This window comes from Vulpes vulpes, chromosome 13, assembly GCF_048418805.1.
Source record: "Vulpes vulpes isolate BD-2025 chromosome 13, VulVul3, whole genome shotgun sequence".
NCBI classification, from domain to species: Eukaryota; Metazoa; Chordata; class Mammalia; order Carnivora; family Canidae; genus Vulpes; species Vulpes vulpes.
The window spans coordinates 118533676-118545866 of record NC_132792.1 but is presented as its reverse complement, the minus strand read 5'-3'; the positions used below and the strand labels follow the sequence as shown (position 1 = coordinate 118545866).

General features: G+C 52.9%; 1 protein-coding gene across 29 annotated transcripts in view; it reads left to right on the top strand.

Annotated features, from left to right (window-relative positions):
• Window positions 1–11502, top strand: part of ARHGEF2 (Rho/Rac guanine nucleotide exchange factor 2) — a 47419-nt gene extending 35917 nt beyond the window's left edge. For 14 of the 29 annotated variants that reach the window (XM_072733588.1, XM_025997280.2, XM_072733592.1 and 11 more), the window contains 13 exons: window positions 241–358; window positions 552–800; window positions 2507–2583; window positions 3136–3305; window positions 4502–4569; window positions 6992–7189; window positions 7463–7582; window positions 7684–7751; window positions 7875–7910; window positions 8082–8132; window positions 8310–8753; window positions 8994–9177; window positions 10331–11502. In XM_072733588.1, coding sequence (XP_072589689.1) covers window positions 241–358; window positions 552–800; window positions 2507–2583; window positions 3136–3305; window positions 4502–4569; window positions 6992–7189; window positions 7463–7582; window positions 7684–7751; window positions 7875–7910; window positions 8082–8132; window positions 8310–8753; window positions 8994–9177; window positions 10331–10404 — 1857 coding nt within the window. In that variant the 3' untranslated portion in view covers window positions 10405–11502. Of the gene's footprint in view, window positions 1–240; window positions 359–551; window positions 801–2506; window positions 2584–3135; window positions 3306–4501; window positions 4570–6991; window positions 7190–7462; window positions 7583–7683; window positions 7752–7874; window positions 7911–8081; window positions 8133–8309; window positions 8754–8927; window positions 9178–10330 lie in introns of all 29 variants that reach the window. The other 15 variants (XM_072733586.1, XM_072733582.1, XM_072733585.1 and 12 more) reach the window with 2 other exon arrangements.
• Window positions 11503–12191: the final 689 nt, after the last annotated feature.

Here is a 12191-nt window from a genome sequence, read left to right as displayed (position 1 = left end):
GAGACCAGGTGCTCCCCGACCCCTGTGGAGGGGGATGTTACAGCAAGTGCTTCTCCCCACTTTATCTGCTCAGTCCTCGTCATGGCATCGTGCTCCCTGGTCCCACATGCAGTCACCTAAGCCAGTGGGAGGTAGATGGCCATACTGGGGCCATCACTGGAGTGCATGGTCCGAGTCCAGCGTTGCTGTGGCCAGGCCCTGTCCGCAGGCTGGCCCTGAGCCCTGACTCTGCCCTTCTAGAAGGTGACCCGATCGGCTGTGCTGAAGCGTCATGGGGTGCAGGAGTGCATCCTGCTGGTGACCCAGCGCATCACCAAGTACCCGGTACTCATCAACCGGATCCTACAGCATTCCCATGGTGAGGGGGCAGGCCCGGGGAGAGTACAAGGAGGGCGGGGAGAGTGCAGGGAGGGCTCTCAGGGTAACCCAGGGAAAGGATGAGGTAAGCTGTGGGGCCTGGGGCGGCCTCTACAGATGGGATTGGGATTCTGCGGGAGCTGGGGTGGGACTGAAGCGGACCCGCTGTGCCTCATGCTGACCCTGGACACCAGGGACCGATGAGGAGCGCCAGGACCTGACCACAGCACTGGGGCTGGTGAAGGAGCTCCTGTCCAATGTGGACCAGGACGTGCATGAGCTGGAGAAGGGAGCTCGCCTACAGGAGATCTACCACCGGATGGACCCTCGGGCCCAGGCCCCAGTGCCCAGCAAGGGCCCATTTGGCAGAGAGGAGCTTCTGCGGCGCAAGCTCATCCATGATGGTTGCCTGCTCTGGAAGACAGCGACAGGTCGCTTCAAAGGTCAGTGTTCAGTGTGGCGGGCCAGGCAAGAGCCCAGAGTCAGAGAGAGGGAGGGACCAGCAGGTAGCCTGTAGGACCACATTCTACAGACACTGTCCGGGGGCCCAGTGCGAGAGAAATGTGTGTCTCTGTTGCAGCAAAGTCCCAGTTCTTCATTTCATTTCATGGGCCACACAGGGGCTCCTTGTCAGGATCTGCCCCTTTCTTGGGTCCTTGCATGCATGCCCAGAGAGCTATCAGTTTTGATGAGGAAAACAGAGAATCTCCAGGACCGGGGGGCAAGAGAGGGGCAGCTAGCTGGGCTGCAGATTAGGCAGGTGCTTCAGGAAGACAGCCAGAGAGGGCCCAGTGGCAGACAGGCAGGACGGGAGCATGGAAGGATGAGCAGGACAGATGGAAGGACAGGGAGGATGAGGAGGATGGACAGGACAGAAGGACAGGCAGGATGGGAGGATGGGCAGGACAGACAGAAGGACAGGGAGGACAAGGAGGACAGAGAGGACAGGCAGGACAGACGGAAGGATGGGCAGGACAGAAGGACAGGCAGCATGGAGATGAGAGAAAAGAGCAGTGGGGGGGTGTGTGGGGAGTCACAGCCCCTGTCCCCAGACCACCCTGGCTGCAGCTTTCCTCCCTAAATTGAGACACAGGGAATAGCCTGCTTTGGGTGTGAGGAGTGCTGGCTACAGCAGGCCTGTACCCCGGGACTGAGCCTGTCCCCACCCCCCCCGCTGTGTCCCTGTTGTGAAATCCCCCTTCACAGGCTGGGGATGGCGGTGCCTACCGGCGCCTTCCTTCATCCCCTTCTCTTTTCTGTTCCTCCCACACAGCAACTAAGAATATAAACCATGGGGGTTAAAAATAGCAGGGCTGGAGAGCTTTATTTCTGAAGCATTTAGTGAAAGCCCTCCCCTCTGTGTGCCCACAGTTGAGTGAGATATCCAAGGGCAAAGGGTGAGCCTGTGTTTTCTTGGCTATGCCATCTGAGTTTTAGGGACTTGACTTTTGTCAAGTTAAAGTGTGGGACTCAGGATTGGAGCGGCTGGAAGGGGGTGCAGAAGACAGCCAGACCCCTCTGGGGTCTGAGAAGACAGGAGGAGTGGATAAGCCTGCCTGTCTCCTGCCTCCTGAGCCCTGGCATTGCGGGGGGGCCAGGGGATTTTAGGTCAGACAGCCGAAAAGCTCTTATGTCAGTTGCTAGGCACAGAATTGAAAGGGTGGCCCCTCCCGCTGCGGGAATACATTGTACTCTCATGAAAATTCTGGACCCTTTCACCCAGAAAAGCACATGTGTGCGTTACAATAATATGTAAAATTGCTTCTGCAACTTCAGAAGGTTTGCAGAGCCCTTAAAGCCCAGCAGTGGACATGCTAGGGGTCTGTAGGCCCCAGGTTAAGAAATCGGCATCCGCTGGGCAAAGAGGGTTTCCTTCAGATGCATGGGTGTCCCTCTGCAGCTTCTCTAGCCGAGAAGCTCTTTGGTCTGGTAGCACACAGATCTTTTCCCCTGGCATTTCTGAGCTGTAAAAATGGGCAGGTGGAGGCCACAGAGGTAAGAGGAAGCACCTGGAGGGAAGAGAGGCCAGGAAGGGGCTCCTCAGGAGCCGTGAACGGGCAGGACAGGTTACGCCTGGACCCTGAAAAAGAGGCGGGCAGCTGCCCAGACCTCTGCTGCTGACCATTCTCCCACTTGTCCCCTCGGCCAGATGTGCTCATGCTCCTGATGACAGACGTGCTGGTATTTCTTCAGGAGAAGGACCAGAAGTACATCTTTCCTGCCCTGGTGAGATCTTCCTCCTTCTCCTTTCCTGGCATGGACAAGCATCACAGCCTCTTCTTGCTTTTCTCCCCAAGCTGGAAGGAACCCTAGAATCCTCCAGAGTCAAATGGCATTGTGACCATTGCTATAATATCATAAGGAATAGAAGTAGCTAACAGGTTATTATGACTGTGAGGAGGACTTCTTAGGATCCCTCCTTATAGATGAGGAGAGGAAACCTTAAAGGTTTTTTTTTTGTTTGTTTGTTTTTTTGTTTTTTGGGGTTTTTTTTTTGTTAGTACTCTCTACACTCAATGTTTGGCTTGAACCCACAACCCTGAAGTAGCTGCATGCTCCCCCAACTCAACCAGCCAAGTTCTCTGGTAAACCTTAATGTTAATTAACCCACCAGAGGTCACATGCACTCCTAAGTCCCCTCTGGCTGCACCAAAACCAGGGACTCTAAATTTATATTGCTGGCTGGCTCTTCAGTCCTTCAGGTACTCTGGCAAGACTGAAGACCCTGAGATCCCAGGGTCAGGTTCCCAGGCTGAGTCCTTCCATTCTGACTTGCAGGACAAGCCCTCAGTGGTATCACTGCAGAATCTGATTGTACGGGACATCGCCAACCAGGAGAAAGGGATGTTTCTGATCAGTGCGGCGCCCCCTGAGATGTATGAGGTCCACACCGCATCTCGGGATGACCGGAGCACCTGGATCCGGGTCATTCAGCAGAGTGTGCGCGTGTGAGTGTGTGTATGGCCTCAGGGAGTCTGCAGCCAGGCCACAGCAGGCTCCGGAGAAGGAGCCTGGGGTTCAGAGCAAGAAGCAGAGGCTGGGGGTGAGAAGCACAGTGTCCTGAGGCAAGGGCCATCGTATCCTGGATGGTCAGACATACCGTGACAACCCCGAGCATCTTTCAGGAGCCTGAGCTGGCAAGCAGAGGGGTACCCTGAGCTGTCACATGGGGGCATGCCTGCCAGCCAACAGGACAGTATCAGGCACAGAAACATCTCAGTCTGGAGGCAGTGGGCTATTATTTGGATTGTATTGCATTTTACCTTTATTTTCTAAAAATGAATGAAAGAGGGAATGAGGCATTGATACTAGAGCCAAACCCCACCCAGTTGAGACAAGAAGTAAACTGTTCAGTCTGCCAAGGCAGTGGACTTTGAGCTTCTGTGGATGTGCATAAGCTTTGAGGCCATTGACTATGTGTCTCTTGTGATAAAAAAAAAAAAAAAAAAAAAAGGAAAAAATGCATATAAAACATTCAAAATGGATTTTTGAAGATTATGCAAAAAAAATAAACTCAGTCAGGATATTTGTAATTTTTTTTAGCTTTTAGAATGGATTTTCTCCACTCTGTGATGTGTAAACTTTTTTATATTTCTGCAACTTAGACTTTTGGACAGATTTTTCAGAAATTCATTCAAAAGTATGACATTGCCTGTTGTAGGAAAACAGTGCAAAATACCTGTTCCATTGACAATGGATCCATGGTGGCCTCTCTGTGAACAGTATTAATATTTGTAATTGTGAAAATCATAATTCATATTCTTTGTCATCGATTTATTGAGCTTCTGCCATGTTTGAAGCATTGTTACATTTATTTAATTCTAACAAAAAAAAAAAAACAGTGAAGAGAAAAAAATGTCATACCCATTTTTCAGATGAGAAATAGACAAGCTGCCACCTGGTAAATGGCAGGACCAGGATTTGGGCCAGTCTGCTTCACGCCAAAGCCTGTAGTGCCCATCTGCATAGTGCTACCCTTGCAGGTGGCCCATGGAAGGGTGCATAGTCCACTAGAATATGATAGGGGTCAGGAGTGAAGCCAGGGCATGGGGCTAGAGAGTCTTATAGGAAAGCACAGAGCATGTTTGCGGGAAGGAGGTTGATTCCTGATCCATCAACCCCACCCTACTTGTTACCCCTCTAGATGCCCATCCAGAGAGGACTTCCCCCTGATTGAGACAGAGGACGAGGCTTACCTGCGCCGAATCAAGAGTGAGTCAACCCCCAGAGCTGGTTAAGTAATTTATAATACACCCACGAGATGGAATACTGTGGAACTGTTTAAAAAGCTCATGAGGGCTAATGCAGATCCATAATCAGAATGTATTGTTGAGTAAAAAGAGCAAGGTTTAAAACAATGTAGAGTGTATGCTACCTCTGGTGTAAAAATAATGGGGATAGGTCTGTGTCACATGTGGTGTGTGTGTGTGTGTGTGTGTGTGTGTGTGTGTGTGTGTGTTTAGTATCTCCTGAAAAGGAGCTAGGAAGACCAGGGTTGAGACATTAATCTACTTTTTTTTTACTTTTATTAGAGTGTGAACTAACTGCTATACAAAAAGACCAACAAAAATCAGTTTCTTAAGCAAGATAGAAGATTATTTCTCTTTAGTCCACAAATGGGAAGTACATGGTGTCAGTACATCTCTGCCATCTTTAGCATAAAGATTCCCCACTTACCTGCCCAAAGTGGCTACTCTAGCTCCTGCTATCACATCTGTATCCTGGCTAGCAGGGAGGTGGAAAGGAACAGGGAGAGTTTATACCCCTTTCTTTTTTCTTAAGATTTTATTTTGGGCAGCCCGGGTGGCTCAGTGGTTTAGTGCTGCCTTCAGCTGAGAGTGTGATCCTGGAGACCCAGGATTGAGTCTCACGTCAAGCTCCCTACATGGAGCCTGCTTCTTTCTCTGCCTATCTCTCTGCCTCTCTCTGTTTCCCATGAATAAATAAATAAAATCTTTTTTTTTAAAGATTTATATATATATATATATTTTAAGTGAGCTCTATGTCCAACGTTGGGCTTGAACTCATGACTCTGAGACCAAGACTTGCATGCTCTACTGACTAAACCAGCAAGGCACCCCTTAAGATTTTATTTTTAAGTAATCTCTACACTCAAGGTGGGGCTCGAACTCACAACCCTGAGATCAAGACTCACATGTTCCGTGGACTGAGCTGGCCAGGCACCTGTCTGTATATCCCTTTCTTTTAAGGACTGATCCAGAAAGTCACTCATGTCCATTGACCACAGTCTGGTCCGATGACAATGTCTGGCCTCATGTCGGGCTGGGAAGTATGGTCTTTTTTTTTTTAATGTAACAGAGCATGAATCTACTGGTGACTGTTGCATTATATGAGGTCTCAGTTGATGGCTACTTTATTTATTTATTTTTTTAAAAGATTTTATTTATTTATAAATAAATATTTAAAATTTAAATATTTATTATTTAAATATTTATTATTTTATAAATAAATATTTTTTATTATTTATTTATTAGAGAGAGAGGCAGAGACACAGGCAGAGGGAGAAGCAGGCTTCTTGCAGGGAGCCCGACGTGGGACTCAATCCTGGGTCTCCAGGATCACACCCTGGGCTGAAGGTGGTGCTAAACCGCTGAGCCACCTGGGCTGCCCTGGGAATACGGTCTTAAATGGGCAGCCAGGTGCCCAGATGAAATTTGTGAGGATTCTACATTTAAGGAAGATGGGAGAATGAAAAGTGATGGGCACCTGCAGTCCCGGCCACAGATTGTTTTAGTTTTGTTTTTATTTTCATTTTTAAAAAAATTTTATTTATTCATTAGAGACACACAGAGAGAGGCAGAGGGAGAAGCAGGCTCCTCGAAGGGAGCCTGATGTGGAACTCAATCCCCAGACTGGGATCACACCTGAGCCCAAGGCAGACACTCAACCCCTGAGCCACCCAGACGTTACTAGTTTTGTTTTATTTTTTTATTTATTTATTTTTTAAGTAATTGGTTTTTTTTTTTTTTTTTTTATGAGTCACAGAGAGAGGCAGAGACACAGGCAGAGGGAGAAGCAGGCTCCATGCACCGGGAGCCCGACGTGGGATTCGATCCCGGGTCTCCAGGATCGCGCCCTGGGCCAAAGGCAGGCGCCAAACCGCTGCGCCACCCAGGGATCCCCATCTAGTTTTGTTTTAAAACAAAGGTGCCGGGGATCCCTTTGGCTCAACGGTTTAGGGCCTGCCTTCGGCCCAGAGTCCTGGGATCAAGTCCTGCATCAGGCTCCCTGCATGGAGCCTGCTTCTCTCTCTGCCAGTGTCTCTGCCTCTCTTTCTCTCTGTGTCTCTCATGAATAAATACAATCTTTAAATAAACAAACAAAACAAAGGTGCCACTTCTCTCGGTGGAGCACACAACTCTTGATCCTCAGGGTTGTGACTCTGAGCCCCACGGTGGGCATGGAGTTTACTTATAAAAAGGAAAGTGCATGTATGACTTTTCCCCAAAAAAGTGTTTTCTTTTTCATAAATGCCAATACTCCAGAAGTAAGTACTACCACACAGCCCCATGTGGCCCCTAAGCCATCTGGCCACCCTCCACCGTGGGCTCTTGGGGGGGGGTCCCCCCACCCCCCACCCCCTGCTGTGTGCTCACCTGTTCCTTACCCCCAGTGGAGCTGCAACAGAAAGACAAGGCGTTGGTGGAGTTGCTGCGAGAGAAGGTGGGACTGTTTGCTGAGATGACCCATTTCCAAGTGGAGGAGGACAGTGGCGGGGTGGCCCTGCCCGCCCTACCCAGGGGTCTTTTCCGCTCCGAGTCCTTGGAGTGCCCTCGTGGTGAGCGGCTGCTGCAGGATGCCATCCGTGAGGGTAAGGGAGCCCCTGGGGATGAGGCCGGGCCTGGAAGCACACAGACTGGGGGGGTGCCAGCCCCAGTACCCATAAATGCCTTGGCGTATGGGGTGTAGGGAGCAGAGATGAGGCATGGGCGCTGTCACTGTATGAGTCTTGCATACATTTGTGCTGTCCCTTTGGTGCCTTTCAGTGACCTCTGCCTTGTGGGGGGTGGCATGAATGAGGCCCCAGCACCTGCACAGGGGCCCCCCCTGGACACCATCCCCTGACCTCCTCCCTTCCCTATAGTGGAGGGCCTCAAAGACCTCCTGGTGGGGCCTGGAGTAGAGCTGCTCCTGACACCGCGGGATCCGGCCTTGCTTGTGGACCCAGACAGTGGCGGTAGCACGAGTCCTGGGGTCACAGCCAGTGAGTGCCTGGGCTGGGGCCACGGCAGAGGGTGGGAGGGGCCAACTGCCTTGGGGGACCCTGAGGACCAGAGCTCAGCCCTGCCTTTTCCTTCTCCACAGATGGTGAGGCCAGAAACTTCAATGGCTCCATTGAGCTCTGCAGAACGGACTCTGACTCCAGTCAGAAGGTGGGTCCTGGGAGGTGTCAGGACTCAAGAGAGGGCTGGAAGGGGCAACTAGCCTGGGGATCCCTGACACGGAGCTGCAGGGGCCAGGCACCTGTGATTCCCTATCCTTGCCTCTTTCTGCAGGACCGCAATGGGAATCAGTTGAGAGCCCCCCAGGAGGTGAGGTGGGGACCTGGGGTGGAGCAGGCTGAAGGGAGGGTGTTGTGTCTGAGAAACGGGAGCCCCATTTGGAAGGGTGTCTACGTGTAAGAGGCTGCCTTTGGTCACCTCCTGGGCAACTCTCCCATCCTGAAGCCTGGGCTCTGCCCCTACCCTCTCCTCTGTCTGCAGGAAGCATTACAGCGATTGGTCAATCTCTACGGACTCCTCCACGGCCTCCAGGTCAGTGGGCCCAGGGCTGGAGCTGGCAGATTGGAGCCAGAGCAGGGCTGCCCGTTTACCGGCCTTCCGGGCCTTTCCCCAGGCGGAGCCATCCTGGAACCTAGGTCTTGGGAGGTGAGGGTGAAGAGTCAGGGAAATGGGTCCTGACACGCTTGTCTGTGCCCCCTATACCCGCAGGCGGCCGTGGCCCAGCAGGACACCCTGATGGAAGCCCGGTTCCCTGAGGGCCCTGAGCGGCGGGAGAAGCTGGCCCGAGCCAACTCCAGGGATGGAGAGGCTGGCCGAGTGGGGCCCGCCCCAGTGGCACCCGACAAGCAGGCCACCGAGCTGGCACTCCTGCAGCGGCAACATGCTCTGCTGCAGGAGGAGCTGCGGCGCTGCCGGCGGCTGGGCGAGGAGCGCGCCACGGAGGCGGGCAACCTGGAGGCCCGGCTCCGCGAGAGTGAACAGGCCCGGGCCCTGCTGGAGAGGGAGGCGGAGGAGGCCCGCAGGCAGCTAGCCATCTTGGGGCAGAGTGAGCCGCCCCCGGCGGAGGCCCCCTGGGCCCGCAGGCCCTTGGACCCTCGGCGGCGCAGCCTCCCTGCAGGCGATGCTCTGTACCTGAGCTTCACCCCTCCACAGGTAAGGAGGCTTCAGGAGGGCTGACCTCAGTGGGTGCGAGGGTCTGGGACACAGCCCAGGGGGAATCTGGGGTTTGCACCTAAAGCCTGAAGCTGTGGTTGGAGAGATGGGAGAGGAGGTTGGGTGCAGAGAGCCATCGGTGGTGCTACAGGCCGGGGGCCACCACCCCTGCAGCCTCCCCCTGACCCCCCGGCCGAGCTCACTCCCTGGCCTGCTGCCTTTCCTGCCGGCCCGTCACAGCCCAGCCGAGGCCACGACCGTCTGGATTTGTCTGTGACCATTCGCTCTGTCCATCGACCCTTTGAGGACCGAGAGAGGCAGGAGCTGGGCAGCCCCGAGGAGCGGCTGCAGGACAGCAGCGACCCTGATACCGGCAGCGAGGAGGAAGGGGGCGGCCGCCTGTCCCCACCCCACAGTCCTCGAGGTAAGGCTGGAATGGAAGTGTGTCCCAGTGTGCACAGGACATTCGGGGCAATATTTGGGGTGGTTACAGGAGCTCTTGGGAGGGACACAGATGACACACTTCCTGCCTTGTATTGGTGATCCAGCAGTGGACCTCTAGGAAACAAAGCCTGTAGGAGCCTCTCCAGTAAGTCTGTGATGCCAACCTTTTCAAGCTGAAATAAATTTAAGATTTTTATTTGAGATGGAGTGAGCGAGAGAGAGAGCATGCATGGGGAAAGAGGCAGGGGCAAAGGGAGAAGAAGCAGGGTCTTCACGGAGCAGGGAGCCCAATGTGGGACTCACTCCCAGGACCCCAGGATCATGACCTGAGCTGAAGGCAGATGCTCAACCACTGAGCCACCGAGGCATCCCTAGAAATAGATTTTTTTTTCTTTATTCATGAGAGAGAGAGAGAGAGGCAGAGACACAGGAGGAGGGAGAAGCAGGCTCCATGGCGGGAGCCCCATGCGGAACTCGATCCCAGGTCTCCAGGATCGCGCCCTGGGCCAAAGGCAGGCGCCAAACCGCTGAGCCACCCAGGGATCCCCCTAGAAATAGATTTCTTTTTCTTTTTTTTTTTTTCTAAATTTTTATTTATTTATGATAGTCACAGAGAGAGAGAGAGAGAGAGAGAGAGAGAGAGAGAGAGAGGCAGAGACACAGGCAGAGGGAGAAGCAGGCTCCATGCACCAGGAGCCCGATGTGGGATTCGATCTCGGGTCTTCAGGATCGCGCCCTGGGCCAAAGGCAGGCACCAAACCGCTGCGCCACCCAGGGATCCCTAGAAATAGATTTCTAAGTAAAATTTTTCTAAGACCTTCAAAGTTCTTTTTTTTTTTTTTTTTTTTTTTTTTTTACCTTCAAAGTTCTTATAGTTGGTTTAGGAAATACAAAATAAGCAAAAGTTAGTGTGACTTTATGTCACACCAATATTTTTGTATTTTATTAGCCAAATTGTATCTTTCTGTCCTCAGGGAGGGTACAAAGTATGTAGCCATGGTTTCGCTGGCCCTAGGGCTAGTCCCCAAGGACTCCTCCTTCCAGCTCCAGCCCAGATGGGGCAGTGGGAGTGTGGGGGTCGCTGCTCGAGGGAGCCTGTGTTCTGCCCCTGACTCTGCCCCATCCCCCTTCAGATTTCACCCGAATGCAAGACATCCCTGAAGAGACAGAGAGTCGTGACGGGGAGCCTATGGTTTCAGAGAGCTAAGGGGGCCCCCACCCCTCGTCCTGCGCCCCCAGGAAGAACACACCGAGGGAGGCAAACTTGGGACTCTAACCTGCCAATGGGAACATTCTCAAGAACTGCTGATGGTCCCTGCCAGCTGGCAGGCTCCTGGGACACCTGGGGCCAGTTGGGAAGCTGGGGGAGTTGGGCCACAGTGCCCCCCTGCTGCACCAGGAGTAGCTAGTATAGCTGGCATCCAGGAGCTACACCACAGATGCCAATTTTTCATGCCTTCTTCCCTCTACTTTAGGAAAATTTATTTATTTATTGTTTATTAGTTACCCAGGGAGTGGGGGAGATTTAGAGGACCAGGGACATGGGAACCAAGCCATAGGGATCAGGGGGCCTTGATCTGTAACACTACTGGGGTTTATTCAGGCTTAACCAGGCAGCTGCTGGGTTCTAGCCCTGACACCCCTCCCCAAGAACACCGTCTTTGAGGAGAGGCTGTGCCACGTGCACCTTGGGCCCTTCTATCAGGGCCATAGATGGGGCCATGTCCCCCTTCCCCGCTGACTGCTGTTCCCCTGTCTCTCCATCCTCAGTGGAGACCCAGGGAAACCATCTGGCCCTACAGAGTTGGGGGGTGATGGAGTAGAGGTTGAGGTGGCTGCGATGGCTCTGTTGGGGGGGGGGGGTGTGAGGGGAAATCCCATGGGACCAGAATGTTTTTTGTTGTTTTCTTTTTTGTACCAAAGCCAACTGCACGTGTTTTGTATTTTTAAGAGATGATTGTAGGCAGTTAGAAATCACAGCCTTCTATCTCCACTTATCAGAAGAGCTTGAGGGGTAGGGGGATCCACGTCACCTCATCTGCAGTAATGGGGGACCTCTTCTGACCTCTTCTCCAGCCATTTGAAAAATATGTTGTAGGGTGAGTTGGGCCATCTCTGTGAACCCTGACCTCATCCCCACCTCAGCAACCATGACTGAAGCCTCAGTGTGAACTTGGGGGATTTTCTGGTGGACCCCCAGTGCCCACCAGCCCCAGCCATTTTCTGCCAATTTGATTGTTTAAAACAAAAACAAAAACAAAAAATGATATAGCAGGGAAAATTAAAGACCTGGAACCCCCACGAAGTGCTGTCTCTGTGTCTTCGAGCACTGAGGGTGCTGCTGAGGGGGTGCTACCCCAGAGGAGGGGCAGGCTGCCTCCCCCAACATAAGCCCTTGTTGGCATCCACGGGCACAAATCCAGAGATCAACTGGAAGGGCACTTTGGGGATTCCAGAATTAGAGAACTCTGCTTAGTCTCATTTGTATGCCTGGTTCAGATGGGGCATCAGCCTGTCACCCCCTCCCCACCTGTTCCTACCAGCCTCTCCCCAGAGCCTTTCATCTTCAGATGCAGCCCCCAGGTTGCCCTGGGTCTTCGTGGTGTCAGAGCCCCTAGGCCACCTCTTCCAGATGTGGTGAGAGATTAGGTCAGTTTCACTTCTGGGTTTTGCTTCATTTTACTTCCTGTTTCTGGTGACTACCCCCTGCAGCTGGGGGAGGGAAGAAGGGGGGAGGGCAGTTGGCGCTGGCACACACGCTGGACACACGCACACACATCTGTGGGGGAAAGGAACTGAAATCCCCTGGGGAGTGGGCATGGGGGCTGTAGCACTGCCCTCTTGTACTTGTCCACGGTATCTGGCTTTCGGCAGGTGCTTTCTCATCTATTACGGGGTCTATGAGGTGGATGGGGAAATGGGAAGGCTGGGCCTTGGAGCCAGGCAGGCCCCGCCCTCCACACTGCAGCCTTCTACTTCCCTCCGGATGCTGGG